The 15,168-nt window shown below is 49.2% G+C and overlaps 3 protein-coding genes across 3 annotated transcripts; 2 read left to right on the top strand and 1 right to left on the bottom strand.

Moving 5' to 3' along the window:
• Positions 1 to 469: 469 nt before the first annotated feature.
• On the top strand, positions 470 to 2,213 carry TRIVIDRAFT_168854 (uncharacterized protein; the record flags this gene model as incomplete). Its single annotated transcript, XM_014103758.1, has 3 exons — positions 470 to 782; positions 842 to 1,829; positions 1,882 to 2,213. 3 exons carry the CDS (start codon positions 480 to 482, stop codon positions 2,049 to 2,051), a joined length of 1,461 nt encoding a protein of 486 aa, XP_013959233.1.
• A 41-nt stretch (positions 2,214 to 2,254) lies between these two features.
• Positions 2,255 to 3,530, bottom strand: TRIVIDRAFT_146238 (uncharacterized protein; the record flags this gene model as incomplete). The annotated part of the gene is made up of 5 exons (XM_014103757.1): positions 2,255 to 2,435; positions 2,507 to 2,623; positions 2,700 to 3,008; positions 3,064 to 3,133; positions 3,191 to 3,530. The coding sequence occupies 5 exons, from the start codon at positions 3,528 to 3,530 to the stop codon at positions 2,255 to 2,257; spliced, it is 1,017 nt and encodes a 338-aa protein (XP_013959232.1).
• A 1,445-nt stretch (positions 3,531 to 4,975) lies between these two features.
• TRIVIDRAFT_79187 (uncharacterized protein) lies at positions 4,976 to 14,801 on the top strand (the record flags this gene model as incomplete). Its single annotated transcript, XM_014103756.1, has 8 exons — positions 4,976 to 5,114; positions 5,173 to 7,238; positions 7,294 to 12,549; positions 12,606 to 13,148; positions 13,462 to 13,522; positions 13,594 to 13,729; positions 13,862 to 14,282; positions 14,357 to 14,801. The coding sequence occupies 8 exons, from the start codon at positions 4,976 to 4,978 to the stop codon at positions 14,501 to 14,503; spliced, it is 8,769 nt and encodes a 2,922-aa protein (XP_013959231.1).
• Positions 14,802 to 15,168: the final 367 nt, after the last annotated feature.

Genomic DNA, 15,168 nt, shown 5'->3' with positions numbered 1-15,168 from the left:
CAATGTCACTCGCATTGGGGGTGTGGTGCCCCACAGTTATCCATATTCTACTTCACCCATAACATTATAAAGATACGCTAATTGAATATGATACAATTTTATTTCCAAAAAAAAAAATGCTTTTTAAATAGTTATTACGTATTATATATTACTAAGTCACGAGATATATGACATAAGTAAGATTGTATATATTTTGTTACTATTTTGCAATAAATACTATAACACGATATATATTATAATAATTATAAATTTTTATGGATTTATATATAGTAATTATAAAATACTAGATTATTTAGGAAATTTTCATAAGTTTAGCACTGTATTTGGTTTTGTCCCTCTTTAAATCTCTCAAGTATGGAAACTAGGCAGCTCGCCAGCCAATCAGAAAGCTCCATTATCAAATCCAATTCCGATTCAGAGTCTTGCCAGCGCTCTTGCTCTGTCATTCTGCCACCCTGCCAATCAATCGCAACGATACCATGCTGTCTACCCGAGCAACCTCCAGAAAGGCCGTCAGTCTCTCGCGAGGCGCCACGAGAGGCCTGGCCACTGTTCAGGATGCCCCCCCTGTGCGAACATATGGTGGGCTGAAGGACCAGGACCGGATTTTCCAGAACCTGTACGGGCGATACCCGGCCAACCTTCAGAGTGCTAAGAAAATGGGCGATTGGCATAAGACAAAGGAGATTCTGTTGAAAGGTGACGATTGGATTATTAACGAAATCAAGGCCTCCGGTTTGCGCGGGCGAGGTGGCGCGGGCTTCCCCTCTGGTCTCAAGTGGGTATGTCACGATCTTCGACCTCAATATCGACCTTGATGAGTCTCTAACCCCATAAACAGTCCTTCATGAACTTCAAGGGCTGGGAAAAGGACACGAAACCGCGGTACCTTGTGGTCAATGCCGACGAGGGCGAACCTGGCACCTGCAAGGACAGAGAAATCATGAGGAAGGACCCGCATAAACTCGTTGAAGGCTGCCTTGTTGCGGGCCGAGCAATGAATGCCACCGCCGCCTACATTTATATCCGTGGCGAATTCTACCACGAAGCGGCCGTTCTCCAAAATGCGATCAACGAGGCTTATGCAGATGGCTTGATTGGCAAGAATGCCTGTGGTTCCGGATACGATTTCGACGTCTACATTCACCGTGGTGCCGGTGCCTATGTCTGTGGAGAGGAGACATCCTTGATCGAGTCTATAGAAGGAAAGCCTGGAAAGCCTCGACTCAAGCCCCCTTTCCCTGCTGCGGTCGGTGTTTTTGGATGCCCTTCAACTGTCGCTAATGTGGAAACTGTTGCCGTTGCGCCAACTATTTGTCGCCGCGGAGGAAGCTGGTTCGCTGGGTTTGGCCGTGAGCGTAACCAAGGAACCAAGCTGTTCTGCATATCAGGTCATGTGAACAACCCTTGCACAGTTGAAGAAGAAATGTCCATTCCCCTTCGCGAGCTTATTGACAAACACTGCGGTGGCGTCCGAGGCGGTTGGGATAATCTGCTAGCCGTTATTCCTGGTGGTTCCTCAACTCCAATTTTGCCCAAGAATATCTGTGACGACCAATTGATGGATTTCGATGCCTTGAAAGATAGCCAATCGGGTCTGGGCACGGCAGCAGTCATCGTCATGGACAAGAGCGCGGATGTCGTACGTGCAATTAGCCGCCTGAGCCACTTCTACCGCCACGAGAGCTGCGGCCAGTGCACGCCATGCCGTGAAGGCAGCAAGTGGACGGAGCAGATAATGAGCAGGTTTGAGAAGGGACAGGGACGAGAGAGGGAAATCGACATGCTTCAGGAGTTGACAAAGCAGGTCGAAGGTCACACTATTTGCGGTAAGCGCCCCTCGACTTCCCACTGCGTATCTTTGATTCTAACATTCCCTAGCTCTCGGCGAAGCCTTTGCATGGCCAATCCAGGGCCTCATCCGCCATTTCAGACCTGAGCTAGAAGCCAGGATGGAGAGCTACGCCAAGGCCACAGGAGGTGCTGCTCTGGCTGGCGGGTGGCAACACGATTCAAGGGCCCATGGAAAACTGGTTTCTCCTGGTCAGTGATGATGATGGCTCTTACCTATATATAGATTATCTACTAGAGTGGTGTCGCCGACGGCTTAGCCCGCACGATAATCCACCTAGCTTGATATCGGGTCTTAATATGTATAAAAAAAATTATATTTGAAAGTAGATATAATTAAAACATGTCTCATTGTTGTACGTATGTTGGGTCTCAGCCCCCGTAGCAATCACAAATCTCATACTTATGTAACGGTATAGCCACCATCAACGCGAATATCAGCACCAGTTACATAACTGCTTGCATCAGAGAGTAGAAAAGCCACAGGGCCCATGAGGTCTTGGGGTAGGCCCATCTTGCCCTGAGGAATAAGTGATACCCATTTCTGTTTCAGCTCTGGATTCTCATCCAGGATTTTCTGGGTTCTAGATGGAAGTTCAGGTCAGCTAGCCAGTCTCACAGTACAATAAAAGGCACACTAGGTTGGATAACTCACAGCGCAGTCAGCATGTATCCTGGTGAAAGACAGTTAACTCGGATGCCAGCATGGGCCCACTCAACGGCAAGGGATGCTGCTAGATGGCGAACCCCGGCCTTGGAAGCGTTATAAGGACTAGTTCATACCCTTGTTAGCTGATCGAAGCTCTTTTCTCTCCTCATCATTGGTGAATGGGATCAGCATCACTTACGCTTGAGGCTGGGGGACGTTGACAATGGATCCCGACATGCTGCCAATCATGACCATGCTGCCAGGGCTCTTCCTCTCCATGAGGTGACGAGCAACCGAGGTAGCGAACAGATATGTGCCATCTACGTTGACAGCCCAAAGCTTTCGAAGGCGATCAATTGGGTAATTGACGGCCTCGAAATTTTCAGTGAAGCCCGCCGAAGTGACCAAGTTGTCTATCTTGCCGTGCTGCTGGATAATCTCAGCTATACACTTTTCGACAGAGTCGGCATCTGCTACATCGGCGTAATGCGCCGTGACTTTGGGAATGCTGAAGATCTATTAGACACGGCGTCTAAAGACACAAACCCGCATGGAGCACTAACCGTTGCGCATTGGGGTTCTCCTTGACGAAAGCATCTACAATCAACTTTGCCTGCTTCTCAGCCTCGTCCTCTGTTGCTACGTTAGCTGTCTGGGAGTAATGCGTTTAGCAGTGGCCTGGAATCTCACTGTTCATGTCGACCAAGGCCAGATCAGCCCCGGAATAGACCATGCCCTGGCCAATCACAAGCCCCAGTCCTCTTGCACCTCCAGTGACGACGCCAACCTTTCCGTCAAGGGTGAAGCTAGGGAGCGTAGGCTTGACATATTGGCCACCAGCACCAGAGACAGGCTTGCTGCTTGGAAGCTCATGCTCAGCGGGGTATTCAAACTCGACTTCAGAATCTGTTCGAGAGTGGCTTCCGGGCTTGTCCTGTCGTGGCGGCACACTATGGAGCTTTCTTGCTGCAGCCAATGGCAGGCGGCTGGCCGGTCTGAACGCAAAGGCTCGGCTCGCCAGCCGCAGCATGGACGCGGACGATTTCAGTGTCGCCACCATGTTTGTGGGGTTGGAGAAAGATGCTTCGAGAGCTCCAAGGTGGGAGAAAGGGATAATATATATATACGCTTACCTATGTATTACCTCCTATACCTGTATATCTCCCGATGTCGCTCTTACAGTGGCCAGTGGAGGCGGCTAAGAATTCCCCGTGGAAAATGCGGATTGCCACAGCGGTTGTGCTATAGACTGCTAGCAGTAGTGGTTGTGGAGGCAAGCTTTCTGCATTGCGACCCCAGTAGAACCTTACCTACCTATCAGCCATTTGGATCCTGTCCAAGATATTGTGTGTCTGTGCAGCTCTCTGATACGCTCCGCGTGAGGGGAGGGATAGCTTCCAACCTCACCTAGGATCGTATCTTCATGTAGGGCAGCCTTTGGTCTCTTGGTGATACTGATACGTACTGATACTCACTGCCCCCAGCTACCATTCCATCCTCTACTGAACGGCCAATGACCCTTCGTATATGGTTCGATTAGCTCGGGGTACCAGGTTCGAATTTTCCTGCTGGATTCCGGTCAAGAGCTTTCAGGCATCCTCCAATTTTAGGGTGGATAGATGGGTTAGCGTGACGCTCACCCAGGGAAACGAAGCCACTGGGACATCAGGCAGCAGAATAAAAATCACCCCTCAATGGCATGAGTTGGGAACTTGATGCTAAGCACTACCACCTAACCCCATGGGTATTATCGTGGAGGCACCATGCATCTCCTTTTCATATTAGTATTTTAATTTGTCTAATATATACATGGCTCTGGGTGCCTTATCTTGCAATACCTGTCTTTGGGTACAATTGGACGAGTCTAGTGATGTGGAATGGAGTGTGCCATCGTGAGCTTGGTGTCCAATTCTCTTCCCAAGCTCTTCGCCATGTCTAGAGTCCAACCGACTGCTACGTCCCAACCCACAAAGAGTCTGAGCCAAAGGTACCATGGCAAAGTCGTCAAGGAGGAAAATTCTAGTTGTTTAATGATCTGTACTCAATAAGGCTGGTATCTTATATCAAGAGGGCAACTCCTCCTAACTCCCGGGTCCCTGTTTACGCTATAGGGTAGCCCTTGGTAGTACTTTGCCGAGAGTTGCACCGAGAACTGCCAAGAATACTGTATAGGAGCGGCATTGTGAGGTGCTTGTGCCATCTATATCGCCAGCCATCACGTACGTCTTAGCCATCCGGTGCCCGTTAAGGTCCCTGTCGTGTGGTCTAAGCAGAAAAAAAGGTACGGGCTTTAGTACCTCTTCACAATGTGGTGCGGGGCATTTCTTGTGTGGTAACTGCGGGGCATTCTGAGCTAAAGCAGCAAGCAAGGTACACGGAAGAAATACTTGCTGGCTCACTATCGACATCGACTTGTCGAAAATTCGAATAGCCCGATGACTTGTCCACCACTACCTGCCAGGGTCGTGAATCGATATGTCTGAACATGCCCCCAGCAGCAACGCTGCCGAGGGCTCTATCGATCTGTCTCTATCTGCCCAAGCTCTAGCTTCGTCGTCCCCCGCGGTGCGCATCGCTGAGCTGCAGCTTGTGAGCGAGGCAGTGGCTCGGAAAAGTACCATCCCAACTTGCTTCAATTCGATACATCCCCGGTTAGCTGACCTCTGTCTTAGCATCTGACGACGAATTTGCCTCCAAAGCTCTGCAGCTCCTCTTCAACACCCATGCCGCTTACCAGGATCGCGAGTCTCGACTGGCGGCCCAAAAATGCCTGGTATCCATCGTCACGAGAGAGGCTAGCTCCTCAACACTGCAACTATTAGTGAAAACTCTACGACAGGAGTCCTCCAAGCAGGGCATTGCTACGTCCAGCGCCTTTGTATTGGTTGAGTGGTGTAGCGTTCTGCTTCAAAATCTAGCCGAATCTTCGTGGAAAGAATTCGGAAACGAAATTCTATTGGCATATGCAGATGTGCTGGAAAAGTGTCTACGACCGTCTTCAAAGCCTACGCTGGCACATTCCGCCACGATAGTCACTCGCAGAGCATTTCGAAAGCTTTTCAATTCGCCAACTCTGGGACCTCAAAATCTCAAAGATGCTGTGACGAATTTAACATCGAAACGCAGCGCGCCATCTGCGAAAAACTCTATTATTCTGGGAATCATTGCTGGAGTTGCTGTTCGCCGGCCTGCAGTACGACCTACGCTGGAATCTCTTAAGCCATTGTACTACGAATTCTACAATCGCGAGATTCTGGGCTCAAGGACTCCGCTGTCGGGACACATCTCTGCCGGTTTGGGCGATTTCTTTTCCGGCTTTGCAATACTTGATGAATTCCAGACTCAAATTGCTCCACCTCTGGAGAAAAGCTTGCTTCGCACGCCTGAAGTTATCTTGGACGGTGTTCTCCAGAGCCTAGTGAAAGATTTGCCTGCTGAAATCGATCTCTCGGACTTGTTGACCGGCAAGCTCTTGAAACAGCTACTTTCAAACGTCAAATCTACCAATGCTTTGATACGCGCAGGGGTCCTGTCTTCCTTCCGTGCTATTATTGCAAAATGCCACAACCCGGACTCAGTCGACCAAATCATCGAGGAGATCGGGAGCCCCTTGAAAGCGGGCAAGCTGGCCTCCGCTGATCAGCGCATTCTCCATGCAGAAATGCTGGAAGCAATTCCCCTGTCTTGTCCAAACGCTCAAAATATGACTACTATTTTGGCAACTGTTGCAGGCAAGGAAGGGAACGATGTAGCGTTGGCCGCCGAGACATTGACACTCTGTCGAGCTATCAATGTATTGATTAAGGGCAACAGCGAAATTTCGCAGCCTGCCCTAAGCGCATTGCTTAAAGGATTGGCAGATAAGAAAGCGACGACCCGCAAAATTTGGCTTCTTCGCGTAGGATCTATCTTCCAGGCCATAAATGGCGTGGACCTGAACGCTGCGTTGACCTCGTTCACGGAAGCGGTTATTCCAAAATTCATCGACAACTTCCATGAAGTTGTTGCCAACCCTACGCTAACTGCCCAGAACGGGACCATAGTTGGGGCGTATATTCTCACTGCTCTATCCCCTGTTATTCAACAATGGTCCACTGGCTCGAAGATTGGATCCGATCTGCTGAAGCTGTCGACCCCATCTCCTGCTCTTGCCTCGACACAGTCCTTTCTCTTGAACCCCAAAATCTTTAACAAGATTGGAAGTGAGGAAGACCTCCATTGGTTCCGTCTTGCTTTGTCTTCTGTTGCGGCGGGACTAAGCGCCAACACCGCGAAAGAGATCGTTCTTGCGTGGTCGGAGGCGATGATATATATAGTTACAGTCTCAACTGTGCCATCAAACGTGCGACAAGAAAGCGCCAAATCCCTCTCTACCCTCTATGCTCAGAACCCTAGTATGATAGCAGATATCATTATCAATGGCCTGTGGACGTATTTGACGCAGACCATCAATGTCGGGGACAAAGATTCGGCTATGGAGACGCGCGATTTGATTAAGGTTATAAAGTCGATTTGTATCAGCTCCAAAGAGTTGGAAGCCCTCGGGGGTAGCACCTCACAAGAGATGTTGGAGCAGCAAGCTTGTTCCTTACTTATTATCTGCCGTACAGAGCTGATACCCCGAGCCAATTGGATAGACTCTTGTATTCGAATGGGAGTCGACCCTGGAAAACTTGCAACAAAGTATGCCGATACATTACTCAATGAGATCAGCGAGCGTACGTCTGTAAATCAAAAGGTATGAATGTTTTCCATCTCAACAGCGGAACCGCAGCTGATAAAGAACTTTATAGGTTGATGTCATTCGGACTGCTGCATACAATGCAGCAGCAGAGCTGGCCTTTGTTGCTCCAGAAACTATTATTCCTCGACTAAAAGATCTTATATCCCAAGATCTAGATCCACAGCCGGTGAAAGCAATTGGGCCAGTCGACGCCGCTATTTTTAGGACTCAAGAAGGAACCTGCTTCGTGGATGTACTAAGCAAAAAGGGCCAAAATGACGCTCCAAATAAGAATACCAAAGATTACGACATCGTGAAATGGGAGAAGGAACTGAGAGATCAACTTGAGAAAAAGAAGGGCCCACAACGGAAACTCACGGCCGAGGAAACGTCTAAAGTGAATGCCCAGTTGAAGAAGGAAGCTCAGATACGGGCATCAGTTCAAGCGATCGAAGCCAAACTTCTCCGCAGCATCGGGATTATACACTCCCTGGCAGTGGGACCACCCACGGATGCGACACTCTGGCTGGGCTCCGCCATCAATTCACTTCTTGCTGTTATGGAAGCTGGCGCAAATCTCATTATAGGCGATGCTGCCTCCAAAGTCTACATCACCTGTGCCGAGAAAGTGAGTTCTAGGCTAGGGTCAACTCGCCCTGCTATTGGAATTGCTACGCTCAGGCTCCGAGACCTATCTTTAGAGGGCACCTATGGGGACGAACCACTCGCCGATCTTGCGACAAGGGTGCTATATCGTCTCCGGTTTGCTGGTGAGCAACGACCGTTTGATGCGGTGTCATTAATATACATCTTCCCACTCCTCTTTTATATTTTGAGAGAGGGAGGTGTTGGAGAGACCGTAGACGATCGGGATACCCAAATTGTACTGGCCGTGGAGTTTATCTCATTTCACAGTATTGTATTTTCTGATGAATCAATACCGCGCACAGAGCTCCTGGCTGTCCTTATCCATTCAATGCAAAGCCATGCTCAACACTACAAAATCATCAAAGATTGCTTTGCTGACATCTGCCGATGCATCGCACCTAACATCACTGCTGATGAGATGCTGGTCCTTTCTCAGGGGGTCATAGTACCACAGGCTAACGTCAGAACCGCTGTTTTGCAGTCTATTAGTGCAGACATTGATATGAGCGAACTCGGCTACAGCAGCGAGATTTGGCTGGCATGTCATGAAGACATAGAAGAAAACCAAGAGCTTGGAATGGAGATATGGGAAGAAAGCGGGTTTAAGCTTAGTGCTGAGGTCCCCATGCTGATGGTACCGTTCTTGAAGAGCAAAGATGGACAACTCCGTCGGGCTGCGGCACGCTCACTTTCGAAGGCTGCGGAAGTTGACAAGGAATCTCTCCTTACCGTGATCCCAACATTGCAGTCTATCTATTTGGAGATGGCGAAGCCAAAGGTCCAACTTCTTGATGAATTTGGGATGCCAAAGAAAATGGACTTGTCTGACCCATGGGAGGCGAGGCATGGTATAGCAACCGCTATCAAGGAACTGGCCAATGTCCTAGATTCTACACAAGTTAGTCCTTTACTCGACTTCCTGATTCAGTCTGGACCTCTGGCAGACAAAAACGCCTCAGTTCGAACAGAAACACTTGATGCTGCTATCCGGGTCATCGAATTCCAAGGAAGTGGCATAATTGATGAGCTGATGAAGAAATTCGAAACCACCCTGGAGCAGCCTGACAAGAATAGCGATGAAGTGGACCGTGTCAACGAGGCAGTGGTTATTATGTATGGTGCTTTGGCTCGCCATCTCCACCCCGGGGACAAAAAGATTCCCGTTGTGATTGAGCGTCTCTTGGCAACCTTGAATACGCCGTCTGAGATGGTCCAATATGCCATTGCCGAATGCTTACCCCCTCTGATCAAGGCCTATCCGTCAAAGCTGTCCGAATATATACAGCAAATGATGAACGAGCTTCTGAATTCCAAGAAGTATGCCACCCAACGAGGAGCCGCCTACGGTCTGGCAGGGTTGATCCTTGGTAGTGGCATATCTACTATCAAGGAACTTCGAATCATGTCAGATCTTAGGGGAGCCATGGAAAATAAGAAGGATTCGCATCAACGAGAGGCTGCTCTTTTGGCGTTTGAACTGTTATCTACCATGTTGGGCCGCCTTTTTGAACCATATGTGATTCAAATAGTGCCATTGCTCCTGAGCGGATTCGGAGATGCCAATGCAGATGTCCGAGATGCTTGCTTGGCAGCCGCAAAAGCTTGCTTTGGTAAGCTGAGCTCATATGGTGTCAAGAAGATCATGCCAACGCTTTTGGAGGGACTTGATGACCAACAATGGCGTAGCAAGCGAGGTGCTTGCGATCTTCTCGGTGCAATGGCATATCTTGATCCCAACCAACTCGCGACGAGTTTACCGGATATCATTCCTCCCTTAACCGGTGTGCTTAACGATAGTCACAAGGAAGTGAGGGCGGCCGCCAACCGAAGCTTGAAGAGATTTGGCGATGTCATTAATAACCCAGAAGTAAAGAGTTTGGTGGACGTGATTCTGAAGGCTCTCAGCGACCCAACCAAATACACCGATGAGGCATTGGAATCACTGATCAAGGTCCAGTTTGTGCATTACCTTGACGCCCCCTCTCTGGCTTTGATTACACGCATCCTACAACGCGGCCTAGGCGATCGTTCCAACACCAAACGCAAGGCAGCACAGGTGATTGGCAGTCTAGCCCATCTGACGGAGAAAAAGGATATTGTCATGCACTTACCGGTCCTCGTTTCTGGGCTTAAGATTGCGGCCGTTGACCCGGTACCAACTACTCGAGCGACGGCATCTAGAGCTCTCGGCTCTTTAGTTGAAAAGCTGGGAGAGGACGCATTACCCAACCTGATTCCCGAATTGATGCAGACTTTGAAATCCGATACTGGCGCTGGTGACCGTCTGGGATCTGCACAGGCTTTGAGCGAAGTCCTAGCCGGTTTGGGCACGAGCAGACTTGAGGAAACTTTGCCAACCATTCTTCAGAATGTAGAGTCCTCTAAGCCTGCAGTCCGCGAAGGTTTTATGTCTCTCTTTATTTTCCTCCCGGTTTGTTTTGGTAATAGCTTTTCCGCATATCTGGGTCGTATAGTCCCTCCTATTCTTGCTGGTCTGGCAGATGACGTGGAATCTATTCGCGAAACCGCTCTTCGCGCTGGACGACTGCTTGTGAAGAATTTTGCAATTCGAGCTGTAGATCTTCTTCTACCAGAATTGGAGCGAGGACTGGCAGATGACAGCTACAGAATTCGTCTTAGCTCTGTTGAACTTGTTGGAGATCTTCTCTTCAACCTCACAGGTGTGAAAGCTGGTGCTGAGCCAGGAGATGAGGAAGATGAGAATGCTAAAGAAGCAAGTGCTTCCTTGAAGGAAGTACTTGGGGAAGAGAAACGAAACAAAATTTTGTCAACTCTTTATATCTGTCGATGCGACACTGCTGGAGCGGTTCGTTCCGCCGCCATTTCGGTGTGGAAAGCTCTGGTCCACAGTCCCAGAACATTGAAGGAACTGGTGCCAACTCTCACAAGTCTTTTGATTAAGCGACTTGGAAGCTCGAACATGGAGCATAAAGTCATTGCTAGCAACGCGCTTGGTGAGCTGATCCGGAAAGCTGGCGACGGTGTCCTTGCTACTCTCCTGCCCACTCTAGAGATGGGATTACAAACTTCAACGGATACGGATGCAAAGCAGGGTATATGTCTTGCTTTACGCGAGCTTATTTCATCTGCGTCACCAGAGTCTCTTGAGGATCATGACAAGACGCTCATTTCTGTTGTCCGCACTGCACTCATAGACTCAGATGCGGAGGTTAGAGAGGCTGCCGCCGAGGCTTTTGACTCCCTTCAACAGATATTCGGCAAACGGGCAGTTGACCAAGTTCTTCCGTTCCTACTTAATCTCTTGCGATCCGAGAATGAAGCAGAGAATGCTCTATCGGCACTTCTCACACTGTTAACTGAGGCTACCCGGTCCAACATCATTTTACCCAATCTCATCCCGACTCTTACAACTCCGCCGATATCAGCGTTCGATGCAAAGGCCTTGGCTTCCTTGTCTAAGGTTGCTGGCGCATCTATGAACCGTCGTCTCCCCAACATCATTCAGTCATTGATGGAGAATGAGATCAATTGTAGCGACGACGATTTACGTGAGGAGCTGGCGACATCATTCGACACAGTGATTCAGTCAATTGACGAGTACGATGGCCTCAATACTGTGATGAATGTTCTTCTCAGCCTCCTTAAGCATGAAGATCACCGGCGGAGGGCCGCCACAGCTCGACACATGGGTAATTTCTTCTCTGTGTCGAGTGTAGACTACTCTCGATATAACCAGGATATCATTCGATCGTTGTTAAACTCGTTTGATGACGGAGACGCGGATGTCGTGAAGGCTGCTTGGGCTGCTCTCACCGAATTCACGAAGAAGCTTAAAAAGGAAGAAATGGAATCACTCGTTTTGTCGACTCGGCAAACACTTCAGCGCGTTGGTGTTGCAGGTGCTAATTTGCGGGGATTCGAGCTTCCCAAGGGAATCAGTGCCGTATTACCAATCTTCCTACAGGGCCTCATCAACGGAACTGTCGAGCAAAGAGTGCAAGCGGCACTTGGTATATCCGATATCGTAGACCGTACAAGCGAAGCATCGCTAAAACCATTTGTCACTCAAATTACAGGACCGCTTATTCGTGTGGTATCAGAACGTGCTACAGACGTTAAGTCGGCTATTTTGCTCACTCTCAACAACTTGCTCGAGAAGATGCCTACGGCCCTCAAACCTTTCTTACCACAGCTCCAGCGCACTTTTGCCAAATCTTTAGCGGATACATCTAGTGAAGTTTTGAGGACCAGAGCTGCAAAGGCTTTGGGGACTTTGATCAACTACACGCCTCGAATCGATCCGTTGGTAACCGAGTTAGTTACGGGAGCAAGAACTACTGACCCAGGTGTGAGGACGGCCATGTTCAAAGCCTTGTATGAAGTTGTCAGCAGAGCTGGCGCAAACATGGGCGAATCCTCCAGATCTGCTGTCCTGTCGTTGATTGACTCGGATGCTGATGAGAGAGACGAGGCCATGGTAGTAACCAACGCAAAGCTTCTCGGTGCCCTGATTAAGAATGTGACCGAGGATGTTGCCACAAGCCTGCTCCGGAACAGAGTCATTACTCCCCAGTCAAGTCACTCATCTACCTTGGCTTTGAACTCGGTATTGGTTGAATCGCCGAGTATCTTGCAATCAAGCGGTATAATTGATGAGTTGCCAAGCTTGCTCTGTGGGGGAATGAATGATAAGAGAGTAAGTTTGCCTCCAACCCCCCTTTCATTACCCTTAATCTCATAACATTTGTGCAGACGTATATTGCGGACAACTTCATTCTAGCTACAGGCAAACTTCTACTTTCATCACCTCCCAAGTCATTCGATGACATCAAGCAGATATTCGATGCACTGGCAGTTGTCATTCAACCTGGAAATGCCCCGGACTCGCGACGGCTGGCGCTGGTGATCATTCGTACATTGAGCAGGAAAAACGCCGATTTAGTGCGGCCTCACGTATCATTGTTAGCACCGCCAATTTTCGCGAGTGTCAGGGACCCAGTGATACCCGTGAAGCTATCTGCTGAAGCAGCATTCATTGAGTTGTTCAGCGTCGCGGATGAAGAAAGTCGGATATTTGACAAGTATATGGCAGGACCGGGCAACGATCTACCCCCGAATGTCAAGAGAAGCATGAGCGACTACTTCAAACGAGTTGCCATGAGACTAGGCGTCCAGGCTAGAGAGCGGAGGGAGGCTGAAGGTGGACAAGGAAGCTTGGGCTTGTCGAATGATGAAGTTGAAGATGAGCGAGAGATATGGAGCGTGGGGAAAGTGGAAATTGATGGAGAGACTTTTGTATGAGCAGAAACATGCAAAAATAGGCCATCTATTGCCGTAATAGTAAAAAATTAAAGGAACAATTGAGATGACGTGAATTAGCTGCACATTGCATTTTGCATTCTGATCTTGTATTAAGTGAAAATTTGGAGTGGGCAGAATAGTTGGGCTATTCCTGGCTTAATAAGGGCTTATTTGTAAACTGCTCAAGTACAGAAACAGCGTATTTTGGTCCAGACCACTACAGTCCTCTTCATATCCAACCATGTATAGTCGAGTATGAGGAGAGGCTTGGCGATTGTGATATTTCATATCTACAATTCAAACTTAGGGCGGGAACGTCGAGATTACGTCAGACTTGTCCCTCCAGTCACGTGATGCGATTCATGCAAGTGTCAGGCTAGTACTCATCAGAGCCCTCGCTTAGCCCACTCTTTGAAAGTGTGCTAAATTCCGGGCCTAGTGCACGTGAACCCACAAACTTTGAGCAGAACTGCTACGAGCCTCCGGAAATTCTGGCCTCGTAAACCCTCCCCCCAAACTTCATCCAACCTCATCGCCATCGAGGGCCGGCCATCAATACCGAAATTATTCAAGATGTAAGCCTACATTCTATTGTCGCTGGATGGACAGCAACTGGGCGATGAAGACGCCAGTCCTCGATTGAGCTCAAATCGTTTGGGGAGCAAGAGATGTGGTGCTGACACAAGTTTTTCTTCTTTGCGATTTAGGGTCAACCTGCGAACTCAGAAGCGCCTTGCCGCGTCGGTCATTGGCTGCGGCAAGCGCAAGATTTGGCTTGATCCTAGCGAGCAGAGCGAGATCTCAAATGCCAACTCTCGCCAGACCATCCGAAAGCTCGTCGCCGATGGCCTCATTATCCGAAAGCCGGTGACGATGCACTCGCGATCCCGAGCCCGCGAGCTTAACCTCTCCCGAAGAGAAGGCCGACACCGTGGATTCGGTAAGAGAAAGGGTACTGCCGACGCTCGTATGCCCACTCAGGTCCTCTGGATGCGCCGCCTTCGAGTCCTCCGACGCCTTCTGGTCAAGTACCGTGCCAGCGGCAAGATCGACAAGCACCTCTACCACGAGCTCTACCACCTGAGCAAGGGTAACACATTCAAGCACAAGCGTGCTCTGGTGGAGCACGTACGTTTATTCCTCTCTTATCAAGCCTGGGCCTTTTGAGAGAAAGCTGTACTAACAATACTTTCCCTTCTTAGATCCACCGTGCCAAGGCCGAGAAGCAGCGTGAGAAGGCCCTGAAGGATGAGATGGACGCCAAGCGTGCGAAGACCAAGGCTGCCCGTGAGCGCAAGTTGGAGAGAGTGGCGGCGAAGCGAAACGCTCTGCTGGCGGATGACGAGTAAAACCATTTTGAAGGACATTCTCGGTCTGAGGGGCTGCATTTGGAGTCTACGGGTTGGGTTTTTTTTCTACGCCCTTCTGGTTTCTACAGTCGTACCGGTGGGTTTGTGGCATGTAGCATTGAAAAAAAATGAAATGGTAAATGCTCGAGGTAATTCATTCGTTCATCTGTGTTGCACCATATCGAGCATGGCCAAATTTCGTGCCTGTGATAGCATAGGCAGGTATGACTTGACGACTCTTGGGTGACACTTAGACAGGAGTGATTTGAGATATGGAATGGATGCATAGTTTCTTATGAAGATAACCGTACGATTTAGCAGCGGGTGAAACGCAGCTTGTGAATGTAAAAGGGAGATGGAAAATCACAGCATCCCAACAACCATCTGATATCTAGGTCCGAGTCCGAGTGCCGTTTCGTAGCGGGGTATCAATTCTTGGCTGATTCAGGGTCCTCCAAATGGCCCCGTTCAAGATAAGGTGGTGAAGAGCGGCAGAGCACTTCGGCATGCTCCCGTGAAGCGAGAGCGGGATTCGAATGAGCAAAAGCCAACAGTCTCATTTCCCCCGAAAAGAGAGTACTACTATGTACAGGCATGATGCGTGGACCTGATGGGGAGCTGTGGGGAGGCGGGAAAAGGATAAGCCGACGTGAATCGAAAGTTGA

Source organism: Trichoderma virens (genome assembly GCF_000170995.1).
Source record: "Trichoderma virens Gv29-8 chromosome Unknown TRIVIscaffold_4, whole genome shotgun sequence".
NCBI lineage: Eukaryota > Fungi > Ascomycota > Sordariomycetes > Hypocreales > Hypocreaceae > Trichoderma > Trichoderma virens.
The sequence above is the reverse complement of the archived record's forward strand: the minus strand, read 5'-3'. Positions and strand labels throughout refer to the sequence as shown.